At 48.9% G+C, this 16,910-nt stretch overlaps 2 protein-coding genes across 2 annotated transcripts in view; one reads left to right on the forward strand and one right to left on the reverse strand.

Annotated features, from left to right (window-relative positions):
* Window positions 1–3,161: 3,161 nt before the first annotated feature.
* The window catches only part of TLCD3A (TLC domain containing 3A), a 62,635-nt gene continuing 48,886 nt past the window's right edge, over window positions 3,162–16,910 (reverse strand). The window contains exon 4 of the mRNA XM_058164057.1: window positions 3,162–3,740. Coding sequence (XP_058020040.1) covers window positions 3,459–3,740 — 282 coding nt within the window. The 3' untranslated portion in view covers window positions 3,162–3,458. The remainder of the gene's footprint in view (window positions 3,741–16,910) is intronic.
* Window positions 7,219–15,144, forward strand: GEMIN4 (gem nuclear organelle associated protein 4). Its single transcript, XM_058164052.1, has 2 exons — window positions 7,219–7,428; window positions 10,021–15,144. The coding sequence occupies exons 1-2, from the start codon at window positions 7,386–7,388 to the stop codon at window positions 13,170–13,172; spliced, it is 3,195 nt and encodes a 1,064-aa protein (XP_058020035.1). The 5' UTR covers window positions 7,219–7,385; the 3' UTR covers window positions 13,173–15,144.

Raw genomic sequence — 16,910 nt, forward strand, 5'->3', positions numbered from 1 at the left:
ACAATGCCTTCCTTCCTTCCCTTCCCTTCCCTTCCAATAGCATTTAGACTTATATACCGCTTCACAGTGCTTTACAGCCCTCTCTTAAGTGGTTTACAGAGTCAGCTTCTTGCCCCCGACAATCTGGGTCCTCATTTTACCAGCCTCCGAAGGATGGAAAGCTGAGTCGGCTTTGAGTTTGATCAGGATCGAACTCCTGACTGTGGGCAGAGTTAGCCTGCAATGTTGCATTCTAAGCACTGTGCCATCCTGACTTCCTTCCTTCCTTCCTTCCTTCCTTCCTTCCTTCCTTCCTTCCTTCCTTCCTCTGTTCTCCTTCCCTCCATTTCTCCCTCTCTTCTCGGAAGGAATAGCACTTATATACCGCTTCACAGTGCTTTTACAGCCCCTCTCTAAGCAGTTTACAGAGTCAGCCTCTTGCCCCCAACAATCTGGGTCCTCCTTTGACCCACCTCGGAAGGATGGAAGGCTGAGTCAACCTTGAGCTGGTCAGGATCGAACTTCCTGGCCGTCAACAGAGTTAGCCTGCAGTGCTGCCTTCTAACCACCAGGGCTCCACAGTACTGGAACTATCACTTCATGTAGATCAGGGATGTCAAACTCAAGGCCTGCAGACCGGATCAGGCCGACGATGTGGCCGGATCCAGCCCGCAAGGTCCTCCCGGTTTACCTGCTTCACTTCGGCCTGGTGTTGTGTCTCGCTCGCTTTCCCCGCAGCTGGGTCCCTCTTATCTCCTGCCAAACGCTGAGGAATGTCCTGGCATGCCTCCAGGCCCCAGCCCTGGCACCATGCCCAGACAGGCCGGGCAAGACGAAGGGCCTGACGTGCCTCCAGCCCCCAGCCCTGGCTCCATGCCCAGGCAAACGGAGCAACTAGACCCCTCCCCCTCCCCCACAGCATGCGAGCCTGAGGAATGTGAATTGCCAACAGCTGGAGCCTGGAGAGATCCTCGCTTCTGGAGAATGGAGAGGAGGCGTCAGCAAAAGGAAGGGAGGGGCAGGCCTGGATAAGTGCTGAGTCAAGTCTACCTTGGATTGCTGAAGTCACTTCCTGGTCTCCTGCCTGCCTTGAGAACTTTGCTAGGACTTTGGCAGAGCTGCAGAGGCACGCCTGATACGGACTCCCCCGACCCGGCCATCAGCGGAGGAGTGGGACACGACACCTGGTCTATCTAATGCAAAGAGGAAACATGCCAGCCATTTCGGGAGTGGCTTCAAGCTAGCCACGCCCACCCAGTTGGCCACGCCCAGTCAGCCCCTCCAAGGTCAACCACAGCCCTCAATGAAATTGAGTTTGACATCCCTGATGTAGAAGGACAGGCAGTGCCTGGTGGGAGGGCGGAGTCAAGAGAGGAATCAGTCATGGGCATGTCCTAGACATACAGTAGAAAATATAAACATAGAACATATAAACATAGAACAGAAGCAGGAAATGATTACATATAAAGATCTTTTGTATACTGAAAGAGGTAATTTGCAGTTAAAATCTCTGCAAGTATTAAGAGAGGAAGGGAAAAATTATACTTGGTTTCAATATGAGCAATTACATGCTAGATGGAAGGGAGATCAAAAAATTGGTATAGAACAGAACGAGGGAAATTTGGTAAAGCAAATTAGAAATCAGACTCAGGAGCATATAAAGAGATTGTATAATGTGTTACTTGAAATAGATTCTGAAAGGGACTTGGTAAAGGACTGTATGATAAAGTGGGCACAAAATTTTCAGGAGCCAATATTATTGGAAACGTGGGAAAGAATTTGGGTTAGAAATGTTAAATTCACGCAGGCACAGAATCTGAGGGAAAATTTTTATAAAATGTTTTATAGATGGCATCTAGATCCTAAAAAATTATCGTGTATGTATCCAGAAATGCAAGCAAAATGTTGGAGATGTAATTGTGATGACGCTACATATTTTCACATTTGGTGGACTTGTAAGGACATAAAGGCCTTTTGGATAAAAATTTGGTGGATTTTACAAAATGTTCTGAAAAAGAAGATAAAGTTCCTGCCGCAATTTTTCTTGTTGGGAATTATTACGGATTGTACAGTAATTGAGACTAAATTGATTTTAAATCTAATAACTGCAGCAAGATTACTAATAGGACAATATTGGAAAAAAAAGAAGTACCAACAATACAAGAATGGATATTGAAAGTTGCCAATTTGGCTGAGATGGCGAAGATATCAGCCTTTTGAAAGACAATACGCAAGAAAGATACTTAAAGGAATGGAAAAATGGATTGACTATATTCAACGTAGATATCAGACTAAGAGTTATCAGACTGTTTTGAATGATTATGATGTATTATTTTGATTGCTTTTGGGGAAGTTAGGAATTGATGATTGTAGGGTATAATTAAGTTGGGACGAAAACTTTTAGCATATGTTTGTTTTACTTTTAACTATACCTTGTGCTCGTTCCGGGAAGTCGGGGAGGGGTTGCGAAGGGAGGGGAGGAGGGGGAAAGGGGAAAAATTTTGTAAAACTTTTTGAATAAAAAAAAAAAAAAAAAAAAAAAGAGAGGAATCAGTCTGGAGCTGTTACGATCCCACAAATGGTCCCTCTTCAACTTGTTTGACTCTTATCTAGCACCCATTTGTTGCTGACTGTTAGCAGACTAGGTTCTTGTGTGCAAGTAATCCTTGACCTACAACCAGTGCTGGGATCCAAATAATTTAACAACCGGTTCTCTACCCTAATGACCGGTTGGGTGGGCGTGGCCATGGTGGGCGTGGCCAGGGGGTATGACAGGCAGCACTTGGTCTCCTGCACCCCGCTGGGAGCAAAAACGGGCCGGGGGGGGCATGTGGCTCCCGGACCCTGTTTTGGGCCTAGTAGGCCTCCCTGCAGCCTCCTGGGAGCAAAAATGGGCCGCAGGAGGGACTCCTGGAAGGGGTGAGGCGGGCAAGTTAATTTAAATTGCAGCCAGCAATTTAACAACCAGTTCGCTTGAACCGCCCTGAACCGGCTGAATCCCACCACTGCCCTACAACCATTCATTTATTGACCATTTGAACAGCAAAGGCCGTAGCATTTAGAGAGCGCTTTACAGTCCTCGCTAAGTGGCTTATGGGTGTCAGCCACCTATTTTGCAACTGTCTTGCTTAGCAATAGAAACATCGGGGTTCCATTGTGGTCGTACGTCCAGGACCACCTGTATTTCTCGTCCCGGCCTCCGGTGCTTCGCCGAATAGGTCTTGACGTCGCACCATCCCGTCCTAGCAAGCTAGTTAACTAAGCCTTTTAACAAGTCAGCCAAGAATCTGGAGGCACAAAGAGGCCGGTTAGCTAACTTCATCTACCATTTATTAACGTTCACACAGCAGGGAAGGGATGCCAAGATTACAAGGAAAGGAAGCGACTTGCACCCAGGTTAAGCGTTAGATGCCTCCTGTCAGAGCTTGGGGCATCATTGTCCATCATTCCTGCCAAGATGGTCCTTCAAGGTTCCTTGCTTAGACATCCTCCAGGTTTCCATTCTTCCGGCCAGGCCATTCTCCCCAGAAACGGCTGGTCCCCAGCCGCCAGCGGTCACCGATTTTAAAGGCTAAAATCAGATTATTTCCCCACACCCCCCCGCCAGCCCGGCCGGAGGAGTCTGCCCTTACTTGTTGGACCACTGCAGCGGTTTCTTCAAATTCAAACGATAGCAGGTGGTCATGAGCGCCCCTTCCTTCTGGCCGGTGCAGAGCGACCGGCGACTGATCAAGCGAGTGTCCGATTGATAAGCGCTGTCCCTTTAAGGGAAAGAAAAAGGAGACGCATTAGAGGTGACTGAAAACTTTGAAATTGATGCTGTGTGCTTTTATTTTCATTTCTCCCCACCCACCCACCCGCCCATTTTTGAGTCTGTTGTGAATCCTAGCAACTGCCTGGATAAGTCTTAAGTCCCCCGCTGTTTTTCTGGAGAGATTTCAGAAATGGTTTGACCTTGTCGCTGCCTCCTCCTCTTTCTCTCCACAAACCCCACTCCCTTCTAGCACTGATAATGTTACCTAGTTGGGTCATGAAATGTCAGCAAGAAAACAGCCAAGCTCAGAGAGCATCAAGGACCTCACAGTCGTCGTCCTCCTCCTCCTCCTCCTCTTCCTCTCCACAACCTCCCCTCCCTTCTAGCACTGATGATATTACCTAGTTGGGTCATGAAATGTCTGCAAGAAAACAACCAAGCTCAGAGAACATCTAGGACCCCACAGTTGTCCTCCCCCTCCTTTTCCTCTTTCTTCTCCTTGTCCTCCCCTTCTCCTTCACTCCACATACCTTACTCCGTTCTAGCACTGATGATGTTATCTAGTTGGGTAATGAAAGGTCTACAAGAAAACCCCACCGCACTCAAGAGACCACCAAGGACCCCACAGTCTTCCTCTTTCTGGTTTAGCGAAGGGGGGTGGGGGATAGAGTTGTGATACGTCATGAGACAACAATGTGACACGAGGTTGACACCCCTGGTCTATTCCCAGCTCTATTCTGATTGATTGATTGATTGATTGATTGAAATGGGTCTAGGGTCTCCTGCTTGAGCAGGGGGCTGGACTAGAAGACCTCTAAGGTCCCTTCCCAGCTCTGTTCTGATTGATTGATTGATTGATTGATTAAAATGGTCTAGGGTCCTGCTTGAGCAGGGGGCTGGACTAGAAGACCTCCAAGGTCCCTTCCAGCTCTATTCTGATTGATTGATTGATTGATTGATTGAAATGGGTCTAGGGTCTCCTGCTTGAGCAGGGGGCTGGACTAGAAGACCTCCAAGGTCCCTTCCAGCTCTGTTCTGATTGATTGATTGATTGAAATGGGTCTAGGGTCTCCTGCTTGAGCAGGGGGCTGGACTAGAAGACCTCCAAGGTCCCTTCCAGCTCTGTTCTGATTGATTGATTGATTGATTGAAATGGCCCAAGACTCTCTGGCCTCCTACTTAAACAAGGGCGGGGGGGGGGGACTGGACTAGGTGACCTCCAAGGTCCCTTCCAGGCCAGCTCTGTTCTGATTCGGAAAGCGTCTCTCTCTCTCTCCAAAGGAACCAACATCCCAGAAACCGCGGCGCAGAGGATGCCGGGCTCTCGCCCCTGTGTCCCACCGACCCCCGCGCCCGCGCGCAGCGCGATCCTATGCGGCGCCGCGCAGCGCGATCCTGTGCCGAGCCGCGCAGCGCGATCCGGTTACCAGCAAGTGTAGGCGGGCAGCGGGCGGGCTCGGGCGCGGCGTGCGGTGTTGCGCAGGAGCCGGCAGAGGTAGCTCTTCCGCCGGTGCTTGGCTTTGCGCAGCCCCGTCTCGCTGGCTGACTTCCTTCCTTCCTTTATCTCTTCATCGTTCGCCTGATCTCTCCCTCCCTCCTTCCTTCCTTCCTTCCCTCCTTCCTTCCTTCATCTCTGCATCGTTCGTCTGATCTCTCCTTCCTTCCCTCCTTCCTTCCCTCCCTCCTTCCTTCCTTCTTTCCTTCCTCCCATCCTTCCTTCCTTCATCTCTGCATCGTTCGTCTGATGTCTCCTTCCTTCCCTCCTTTCTTCCTTTATCTCTTCATTCGTCCGATCTCCTTCCTACGTTCCCTCCCTCCCTCCCTCCCTCCCTTCTTTCATCTCTTCATCGTTCGTCTGATCTCTCCTTCCTTCCTTCTTTCCTTCCTCCCATCCTTTCTTCCTTTATCTCTTCATCGTTCGTCTGATCCCTCCCTCCTTCCTTCCTTCCCTCCCATCCTTCCTTCCTTCATCTCTGCATCGTTCGTCTGATGTCTCCTTCCTTCCCTCCTTTCTTCCTTTATCTCTTCATTCGTCCGATCTCCTTCCTCCGTTCCCTCCCTCCCTCCCTTCTTTCCTTCATCTCTTCATCATCATTCGTCTGATCTCTCCTGCCTTCCTTCCTTCCTTCTTGCCTTCCTTCCTTCCATCCTTTCTTCCTTTATCTCTTCATCATTCGTCTGATCCCTCCCTCCTTCCCTCCTTCCTTCCTCCTCCTCCTTCCTTCTTTCCTTCCTCCCATCCTTTCTTCCTTTAACTCTTCATCGTTCGTCTGATCCCTCCTTCCTTCCTTCTTTCCTTCCTTCCATCCTTCATCTGTGCATCGTTCGTCTGATCTCTCCTTCCTTCCCTCCTTTCTTCCTTTATCTCTTCATTCGCCCTATCTCCTTCCTACATTCCCTCCCTCCCTTCCTTCTTTCATCTCTTCATCATTCGTCTGATTCCTCCCTCCTTCCTTCCTTCCTTCTTTCCTTCCTTCCATCCTTCATCTCTGCATCGTTCGTCTGATCTCTCCTTCCTTCCCTCCTTCCTTCCTTCATTTGTCTGATCTCCTTCCTCCGTTCCCTCCCTCCCTCCCTTCTTTCCTTCATCTCTTCATCATCATTCGTCTGATCTCTCCTGCCTTCCTTCCTTCCTCCCATCCTTTCTTCCTTTATCTCTTCATCATTAGTCTGATCTCTCCTTCCTTTGATACCTTCCTTTGATGAAGGTTTTTTTTCTTTTTCTTTTATGTACACTGAGACATATGCACCAAAACAAATTCCTTGTGTTTCCAATCACACTTGGCCAATAAAATAAAATTCTATTCTATTCTATTCTATTCTATTCTATTCTATTCTATTCTATTCTATTCCTTCCTTCCTTCCTTCCTTCCCTCCTTCCTTCCCTCCTTCCTTCCTTCTTTCCTTCCTCCCATCCTTTATCTCTTCATAATTCGTTTGATCTCTCCTTCCTTCCTTCCTTTTTTTCTTTATCTCATCATTCGTATGATCCCTCCCTCCCTCCGTTCTTCCTTCCTTCATCTCTTCATCATTTGTCTGATCCCTCTGTCTTTCCCTCCCTCCCTCCCTCTTTCCTTCCTTCATCTCTTCCATTTGTCTGATCTCTCCTCCCTTCCCTTCCTTCCTTCCTTCCTTCCTTCCTTCCTTCCTTCCTTCCTTCCTTCCTTCCATCTCTTCATTTTGTCTGATCCCTCCTTCCTTCCTTCCCTTCTCTAGCCATTCTTCCTCCATCTGTCCTATCATTTCTTCTTTCCTCCTTTTTCCTTCCTCCCTCCCCATTCTCTATCCATCCTTCGTCTGAGCTCTCCTTTCTTCCTTCTTTCCTCCCTCTTTGTCCCTCTCCCTTCCTTTCTAGTCACCATTGTTTTCTCCCTCCTCCCCCCTTGCTCCCTTCCATCTTCCTCCCTTTCCTTTCTTTCTTCCCTCCCTCCCTCCCTCTTCATCCTTCTAACTTTCTTTCTTTCCTCTAACCCATATTTCTCCATTCCCCTAACCTGCCTTCCTCTTTTCTCCATTCCCCTAATCCACTTTCCCTCCCTTCTTCCCTCTTTATCTTCCCCCTCTCCTTCCCTCTTTACCTCTCTTTCCCTCTGCCTCTCATTTCTCCTTCCTTCCTTCCCCGCCCACCTTCCCCTCCCCTTCTCAGGAGCGCATGGCGCTGTCCGCCATGTTTGTCCTCCCAACAACCCTGCAAGGTAGGACACGGTAAAGTTGAGGACAGAGCCTTCTCTACCTCCTCTTCCTCCTTCTTGCTATCTTGCCTGATTTTGGCGCTGGGCTTGGTTCGCTTAAGGGCTGAATGGACAGTGGCGCCAAATGTTGTTCTCAGTTCCTTTAGCCTAGTTTCCTGGGTTCATCTAACCATGATCGGTTGGGTGGGAATCCACACAGCTTTGTCTCAAATAAAGCCGTGGCCAAAATTGTGGAAACCTTTTGGGAAAAGTGTATTTTTGAGGTTTGATGGCTAATAACACCACTCTTTTTTGGAGTTTCAAGAGAATCCTATTCCACTGCTGGAATGGCCTGGGAATAGCCCAGACCTTCACCCAATGGAAAATCTATAGAGCCGATTTAAGAAACTTGTTAGTCAGAAGCGACCCAGCAATAAAACCCAGTTAATAGAAGCCATCATTCAATCTTGGTTTCACATGTTAACAGCTGCAGACCTAAAATTCTTGGTTCACTCCATGGGAAGACGTTGTAAGGCCGTCATTCATGCTAAAGGTGACCCAACTAAGAATTAACTGACATGGTGTTAATTTTTGTATATCCCATTTTTTTCTATGGTGGTAATGTTTGTATATCGTTTTTTCGATTTTCACTTTTGTCTTTATACTGTAACTGCTTTTCTAATAGCAAATCCTTCATAAAAGTGATTGCGTTACATTCTCGATTAAATGATCTTTCCATTGATATATAATTTCATGGTACTACTCCCCCCCCCAAAAAAGTGTTATTTTTTAGTTTAGTATAGTATAGTATAGTTTTAGAAAATATACTTTTCCCAAAACGTTTCTGCAATTTTGACCACTACTGTAGAGCCGTGCGAACATAGCTATTGTGGTCCACACAGCATGTTCAGCCGCCATCTGGTTAGTTCATCTGGGCATGGGGTTGCCCGTGGTTTGCAGACTGCAGGGTATGCATTAAGGCAGGAGTCTCCAACCTTGGCAACTTTAAAACTTGTGGACTTCAACTCCCAGAGGTCCTCAGCCAGTTTTGCTGGCTGAGGGACTCTGGGAGTTGAAGTCCACAAGTCTTAAAGTTGCCAAGGTTGGAGACTCCTGCATTAAGGCAGTGAAATCGCCTTTGTGTCTTATCCAACAACCCAGGATTAAAAGAAAATTTTTTGTGCCTACGGCGGGACTAGAAATCGCCGCCTCCCACTTTCTAGACTGATGCCTCAAATGCAGGTAGTCTTCAACTTAACAACAATTTGTTTAATGCCCGTTTACTGACTGCAGTGAAAAAAAGTGACCTATGGCTGGTTTTTCACAATTACGACCATTGCTCGTATTTATGACGGTTGCCATGTCCCGGGGGGAGGGGGGTCACTTGATCCCCTTTTGCGAACTTCTGACCAGGAAAGTCCATTGGGAAGCCAGAATAATAATAATAATAATAATTATTATTATTATAATTATTATAATTATAATTATAATAATAATATTTTAATTTGTATACCGCCCTTCTCCCAAAGGACTCAGGGCGGTGCACAGCCAGAACAAAATACAAAAAGAACAGTACATATAATATTAAGAACAACCCCTTAAAAAACTTATTCAATTGGCCAATAATTTAAAATACAAAAAAACCCATAAAAACAAATTAAAATTTTTAAAATCAAGCCAGAATCATTTTCCGACCGTGTGTCTACCTTAAAGCTGTAGTGATTCACTTAACAACTGTGGCCAAAAAAAAGGTCGTAACGGGGTAAAACTCACTTGACAAATTTCTCCCTTAGCAAGAGAAATTTTGGGTCCAGTGGTGGTCATAAGTCGAGGACTACCTGTACCATTACAGTTCCTGAGTTCTCCAGGCCAGTAGAATACAGGTAGTCCTTCACTTAACAACAGTTCGTTTAGTGACCGTTTGAAGTTACAACAGCCCCGAAAAAAGTGACTTGCAACCATTTTTCACACTTGACCGTTGCATCCTCATGGTCACGTGATTTACATTCAGAAGCTTGTCAATTGACTCGCATTTATGATGGTTGCTGTGTCCCGGGGTCACGTGATCCCTTTTTGCGACCTTCTGACAAGCAAATTTAATAAAAAAAGCAGAGTCACTTAACTCAAAGGTGTATTTTTCAAGAGGCAACTGGACTTCCTTGTTTTTTTTTTTTCTTTTGAAGACATTTCGCTTCTCACCCGAGAAGCTTCTTCAGCTCTGACTTGGATAGTGAGGAATGGAAGGATCCATCCAGTCAGAGCTGAAGAAGCTTCTTGGATGAGAAGGGAAACGTCTTCCAAAGGAAAAAAACAAGGAAGTCCAGTTCCCTCTTGAAAAATGCGCCTTTTGGGCAACCGTGAGCTGGATGGCTGAGACTCTCCATAGACATTCAGACTCACTTTAACAACCGTGTGACGAATTTAAGAACCGCAGCGATTCACTTAACAAATCTGGCGAGGAAAGTCGTAAAACGAGGTCAAGCTCATTTTAACGCGTTTCTCACTTAGCGATGTAACATTTTGGGCTCCATTGTGGTCAAAAGTCGAGGGCTGCCCGTAGCAAATCTTGAGCTCACCCTGCTCGCTCTTCACCGTGTCGTTCATTCTTTGCAACAGGTCCCGTCACCATCTGCGGCGAAGTGACCATCTTGCACGGAGGATTTCTGCTGGCGTCCAGGCTGTGTCACCCGAAACCTTTATCCGAACTGGCCAAATCCGACTGGTCGGTGGTGGGCAAACCCATCTTAGAAGCACTGCAGGAGATCTGCACCTCCTATTCCAGTTATCCACCCCAGCCCAATCTCTGGAAGAAAAAGGCCGCCGTGGTCCTCTGGTCCAAAATCATCCTTTCGGGCGTCCCGTCCGACGAAAGGTGGAAGAGCGATGCTTTCTTCTCCGTCAGCAACGCGATCCCCGAGATCAACCGTACCGTCCTTTTCGAGCTGTTCAAGGCGATCAACGCGCCCCGGCTTTTCACCCAGCTGCTTCTGGCGTTGCCGGATCCCCTCTGCCAAAGAGAACTTCGGCTGTTCGTAGAGTACGTCGCCAAGGATACGTCTCCGGCTGACGTAGCATTCTTCCTGGACGTTTGGTGGGAGATTATGAAGCACAAAGGAGGCGAAGAAGACCGCTTGGTGCTGCTCTTCCAAAGCGTGACCCACCAACACGTTTTGGAGTCCGAAGAACTGGGCCAGCCGCCAAAGAGGTTCAAGAGCGGCCCTTCGTCCATGCCGGAGAACTCCACCGTCGCTCTCGTCCTCCCGATCTTAACCGAAGGGCTCAAAATGATCAAAGACAACCTCGGATCGAGCAGGATGAAGTGTTACGCCCTTGCTAACTTAGTGGATGTCTTGTCTGCCTTGGTGGCCACCGAGCCCAAAGCGAAGGTGTTGTCTCCTCAGGCTTACTTGGAGAAGATCTCCTCAGTGGTCACTCTATGGAGCTGCGATGGTGAAAACCGATACAGCAAGAAGGATTTGGACGTCAAGGTGAAGGAAGCCGAGAGAAGCATGAGTTTGCTGGACATGGGCAAGTTGTCCAAGCAAACGGTGCTCTGCAACTTAAGCTTCCTCCTCTCCTTGTTGAAGGAGTGGTCTTCGGAACTCCAGGTCTTCTTGAATGACCCTCGGCAGGTCTGCTATGAAAGCTACCGGCTCCTCGATTGCTTGGCCTCTTTGCAGAAGAGGTCGAGCGATGGTGGTCTAGAGGACCTCGACCAAGCCCGAGTGATGTTGGATTTGGGCAGAGTCATCGCAGACCTCCTGAAGAAGGTCAATCCTGAGACTTGGGGGAAGAGCACCAGCAACGATCTGCTGGCTTCGGTAGCCATGATGATCATCGACAAGAAAATGGACCGGCACAAAGAAGTGTGCTCTGTGTTTGCTAAGGAGAAAAGCTGGGCCTCGAGTAAGGATTGGGTGGCTTGCCTCGTTAAGAATAAAGAACTGTTCCAGGATCCAGAGCTGATCTTGAAGTTACTAGAGACAGTCGCATCTCTAGAATCATCGGAGGATTCGTCCAGAAACCAAGAACAACAAACCAAAATAGTCACCCTCATACTTGAGTGTTACACCGAACTTTCCTTGCCAGATAAGAACCAAGTCATTGCTGGTGTTTTGTCGACGTGGGGCAGACAAGGCCTTTCCAAGCTGATGGTAGCGTTCTCAAAAATGTTTCAGGAGGAACTCAACGTGGCCTTCAACCAGATCATCAAGAGCGCCTCTGGGGAAAGTTTTAAGAAAGGCATCCTTGCAGTATCCCGGCTGGTGGTCCTCAACCCAGAAGGTACCCTCAAGAAGATCAGTAATTTAGCTATTGCCAACTTGGGGACCCATCAGTACTTGGCCGAGATCCTCTGTTCATTCCCGGCTCTGAACTTCCAAGAACCTCGGGATCCACCGGACGTATCCGTCAACTTTCTCCTAGAGTGTTTGAAAGAGACGGTTTGGGACCGTCTCTCTTCTCCCAAGGAGAAAGAGCAATTTTTAGAGTTCCTAGTTCATCTCATGCAACCGAGTGGAACGAGCCCTCTCCTGTCTCCTGCAGAGGTTATCCAAAGCTTGATCTTCCCATTCCTGAAGTCAGATTCTCCCCGAATTGAGCTCTGCTTGCAAATCCTTGACAAGGCTTTGAAAGTCCCCTTGGAGCAGAGTTGGATTCATACCTGCCACCCGTTTCCACTCCTCTTTTCTCTCTGCAAACTCCTGGATGGGTTCTGCCAATATTGGCACCAACCACAAGACCAAGAGAGATGTTCCCTGGAGACCAAAGATTTGGTGGTCACCAACCTAGCACAGCTTTGTGACATCCTTCTGGTCCAGAAGGACTCCTTGTCTCCACAGCTGTGGACCCAATCGGTAGCTTGGTTGCACAAGAAGATCAACGTCTTGGACTGGACCATCGGCCTCCGCCTGAAGAACGTCTTTGGAGAACATTTCAAGAACGAAGTCCCGGCTACTCTTTTCGAGGTCTGTAAGCTTCCAGAGGAGGAATGGACGACTCGTCCGCTCCCAAATTATGGGCCAGGCAGTGGGTTGTTGGCCTGGTTGGAAACGTGTTGTGTCTCGACAGCCCTACGGGAGCAGATGCTTGTTCTCCTCGTAATTAACGTGGACAACCCTGAAGAAGTCAACCTCTTCAGCAAAGGGTTCTTGGTGGCCCTGGTCCAGGTCTTTCCGTGGTGTAGCCAAAGCGAGTGGAGAAGACTTGTCCACGTGATCAAAAGTCTCTTGGAACGAGAGATCCTCTACGTACCTTACTCGCTGGAGTACGTCCAATATTTACCGTTGTTGAACTTCCGGCCTTTTGCCTATCATCTCCAGTTGTCGGTGCTTCTCTTGCGGGCCTTCCAGTTCCTCTGCGGTTCCAGTGGCACGACGTGGATGCCAGCGGAGGCCTGGAAACACATAGGAAGGCTCTACTGCCTCAGCTTGTCCGATCTGCTGGGCTCGGTGAAGACCATCGCCCGTGGCCAGTGGCACTCGGCGGAAGAGAAGAACGTCATCCGGGAGTTGTCCTTCGTTTACATCCAGATCTTCTGCCACACGCTTCACGTGGCCGCCATGTTGCCCGACCAAGGGACCGGGGAACCTCTCCTGCTCCTCTCCTTGGAGATCCTGTCGCAGTACGAAATGCTGTACGATCTCGATGAATCGCTGGGGAGCGCCCTGCGCAAGGCCAACGAGACCCACTTCCTGGAATCCATCGTGGAGAACGTCGCCAACAAGGAGCTGCGCAGCATGCTTCTCCATAAGCTCCATAAGCTCTGAGGATCCAAATTTGGATTGTTGGAGGCGCATGGACAGCAGGGCCCTGGGTTGGGGTTCGAGAGAAGCCAAAAAAACCAGCGTTCAGCAGAGGAGAGAAAAATCTCAACGGGAAATTTGCAAGCTCTATTAATAAACCTTTATTATCTCTTTCTTCAGAAGGTTTATTTGCTGGGGTTGGGCGGGCTGAGGAGATGCCGGGTAGTCCTCAACTTACAACCTCAATGGACCACAAACATTTTCCACTGCTAAGCGAGACCGTTGCGAAGTGAGTTTTGCCTCATGTTACAGCCTTTTCGTCCATCCCCTGTCGTTAAGCAAATCACTTGCAGTCGTTCAGTGAATCGTGTGGTCCTTAAGCAAATCGGGCTTCCCGCATTGTCAGCATCTGGCTGGGAAGATCACAAAAGGGAAGATCACATGATCCCAGGACAGCGCAATTGTCCTAGGTACATGCCAGTGGCCAGCTGCCCAAATCTTGATCACGTGACCAGGGGGATGCCGCAACAGTCGTTAAGTGTGAAAACTGGACCTAAGTCCCTTTTTTCAGTGCTGTGGTAGCTTCGAAAGGTCGCTAAAGGAATAGTTGTAAGTCGAGGACTGTGTTTTTCTAATAGCATTTAGATCGGGGGTGTCAAACACAAGGCCCGGGGGCCGCATCCAGCCTGTGGAGTGCTTAGATTTGGCCCACAGACCCAACCTGGAAACAGCGAAGAACTGGCCCACGGTGCCTCTGCCAGCAAAACGGAGGCTGGGCAGGCGGTACACAATCTCCCCGAGGCTCCGTTTTTGCTGGCAGAGGCCTGCAGGAGGCCGTCGCGACCAAAACGGAGCCTTGATGACTGACGTCGAGCTGGTCCATCCTGCCCATGTCCATCAGCCAGTGGTGGGATTCAACCGGTTTGGGCAAACCGGTAGTTAAATTCTGGCTGGCCCCGCCCCTTCCAGGACTCCCCACATGCCTCATTTTGGCTCCCAGGGAGCCAAGTGCAGGGACGCCTACTAGGCCCCAAATGGGTTGTGTGGCGCAGCCTCCCCCCTGCAGCCTGCTTTTGCTCCTAGGAGGCTGCAAGGAGGCCTACTAGGCCCAAAATGGGGTACAGAGAGGCAGCGCGTCCCTTCCCCTCCGTGGCCCGTTTTTGCTCCCGGGGGGGTTGCAGAAGGCCGAGTGCTGCCTGTCACACGCCCTGGCCAAGCCCACCATGGCCCCACCCACCCAGCCAGTCATTAGGGCAGAGAACCGGTTGTTAAATTATTTGAATCCCACTTCTGCCACCAGCCACACCTCCCCCCACCCCTAAAGTCAAACAGCCCTAATGTGGCCCTCAATGAAATTGAGTTTGACACCCCTAATTTAGATCGCAAGGCTGAGGGATTCTGGGAGTTGAAGTCCAGACATGGCGAAATTTGAAAACGGGACTGGCAGACAGTGCACAGGTAGTCCTTTAATTACAACCGGTCGCTAAGCAATCGCTCTTAAGTTCCGATGGACCTGCTTAAGGCTACTTATAAGCCGGTTTTAAGCTTCCAACTAACTGCCACCCTGAATTCCCTCCCCTACCCCCCCAATGCCACACGAACGCATTTGGGACATTCGGCAACCGAACGTCAACCGTTACAACCGTTGGCATTGTGCCTTGGTTGCAATTTACAATGTGTTTTTGTTGGTTTTTTTAAACCGGAAACTTGTGGGTTTCCTGCAAAATCCGCCCATTGCAAAACAATGGGCTCGTTTAACAAGCACAGCATTTTCTTAACGACTGGGTGGCTCACTTAATGACCACTGAAAAAAAAAAGGGGGGGTGTAAAATCAGCTGTTGATATGTGGCCACCCGCTTCACACTCCGTAGGACTCTTGGACCGTAATTTAGAGCTCAGTTACGGTCATAACTCAAGGACTTTCTGTATTTGGGGTGTATATGCCAACCTTGGGGCATCCTCATGTTGTAGGAACAAAAATGCAGAAAACAGTCTAGGCCAGGGGTCTCCAACCTTGGCCACTTTAAGACTTGGGGACTTCAACTCCCAGAATTCTTTGCTTTGCTGACTGAGGAATTCTGGGAGTTGAAGTCCCCAAGTCTTAAATTTGCCAAGGTTGGAGACCCCTGATCTAGGCCGGTGTTGGCAACTTGAAACCGTGTAAACTTCAACTCCCAGAATTCTTTGCTTTGCTGACTGAGGAATTCTGGGAGTTGAAGTCCCCAAGTCTTAAATTTGCCAAGGTTGGAGACCCCTGATCTAGGCCGGTGTCAGCAACTTGAAAACGTGTGGACTTCAACTCCCAGAATACTTTGCTTTGCTGACTGATGCCAGCCGGCATGCTTTAAGATTGGTGGACTTCCACTCCTAGAATTCCCCAGCCACCATGCTTTAAGATGGGAGGACTTCAACTCCCAGAATTCCCCAGCCAGCCTGTTTTAAAATAGGTAGACTTCCACTCCCAGAATTCCCCAGTCAGCATTCTTTAAGAGGGGTGGACTTCCACTCCCAGAATTCCCCAGCCAGCCTGCTTTAAGATGGGTGGACTTCCAAAATTCCCCAGCCTACAATTAAATCCACTCATCTTAAAACATTCAGGTTGGGGAATTCTGAGCATTGAAGCCCACTGATCTTTAACAAATACTGGGCAGGGAATTCTGGGAGTTGAAATAGATGTTGAAGTCCTAGAAAGAGTGCAGAGAAGAGCAACAAAAATGGTAGGCTGGAGATTACAATATATGAAGAACGGTTGCAGGAACTGGGTATGTCTAGTTTAATGAAAAGAAGGACTAGGGGAGACATGATAGCAGTCTTCCAATATCTCAGGGGCTGCCACAAAGAAGAGGGAGCCAAGCTATTCTCCAAAGCACCTGAGGGTAGAACAAGAAGCAACGGATGGAAACTAATCAAGGAGAGAAGCAACCTGGAACTATTTCCTGACAGTTAAAACGATTAACTAGTGGAACCACTTGCCTCCAAAAATTGTGGGTGCTCCCTTTTTGCAACCTTTTTGCCATTGCGTGCCAAAAGTGGGGGGAGTGCAGGGGGGGTCGCGCCTCTGCGTGCCCACACCCATAATTCAATGCAACCCCCCACACACACATGCGCGTGTGATCCCTCTGTGCTCCTCCCGCCTTTTGGCACATGATGGCACGGTGGGCCTCGTAGGCCCGTTTTTCGCTCTCCCCCGACTCCAGAGCCTTTCTAGGAGCCTGGGGAGGACGAAAACGGCCTTTCCCACCCTCCTGGAGGCCGGTAATGGCCTGTTTGCCAACTTCTGGTGTGCCCGGAAGGCCCGAAAATCAGCTGGCCGATGCGCGCACGCACGCCAGAGCTGAGCTAGGGCACCGCTCGCGTGCTCACTGATATGGCTCCGCGTGCCATAGTTTTGCCATTACAGGTATAGGGTTCCCTACTAGAGCAAAGGGTTATATATATATTATATTGCAGGGCACCAGGTTAACATATATAACATATATAACATCAGAGTTGGAAGGGACCTTGGAGGCCTTCTAGTCCAACCCCCTGCCCAGGCAGGAAACCCTACACCATCTCAGTCAGATGGTTATCCAACATTTTCTTAAAAATTTCCAGTGTTGGAGCACTCACAACCCCTGCAGGCAAGTCGTTCCACTGATTAACTGTTCTAACTGTCAGGAAATTTCTCCTTAGTTCTAAGTTGCTTCTTTCCTTGATCAGTTTCCACCCATTGCTTCTTGTTCTACCCTCAGGTGCTCTGGAGAACAGCCCAACTCCCACTTC

This window comes from Ahaetulla prasina, chromosome 1 (assembly GCF_028640845.1).
Source record: "Ahaetulla prasina isolate Xishuangbanna chromosome 1, ASM2864084v1, whole genome shotgun sequence".
In the NCBI taxonomy this organism is placed as follows: Eukaryota; Metazoa; Chordata; class Lepidosauria; order Squamata; family Colubridae; genus Ahaetulla; species Ahaetulla prasina.

Excerpts from the sequence above, each read along its gene's own strand:
- GEMIN4 (XM_058164052.1), top strand. The coding sequence starts at position 7,386 with ATGGCGCTGTCCGCCATGTTTGTCCTCCCAACAACCCTGCAAG. Across the intron at positions 7,429-10,020 it reads CCTCCCAACAACCCTGCAAG|GTCCCGTCACCATCTGCGGC; the intron begins GTAGGACACGGT and ends TCTTTGCAACAG.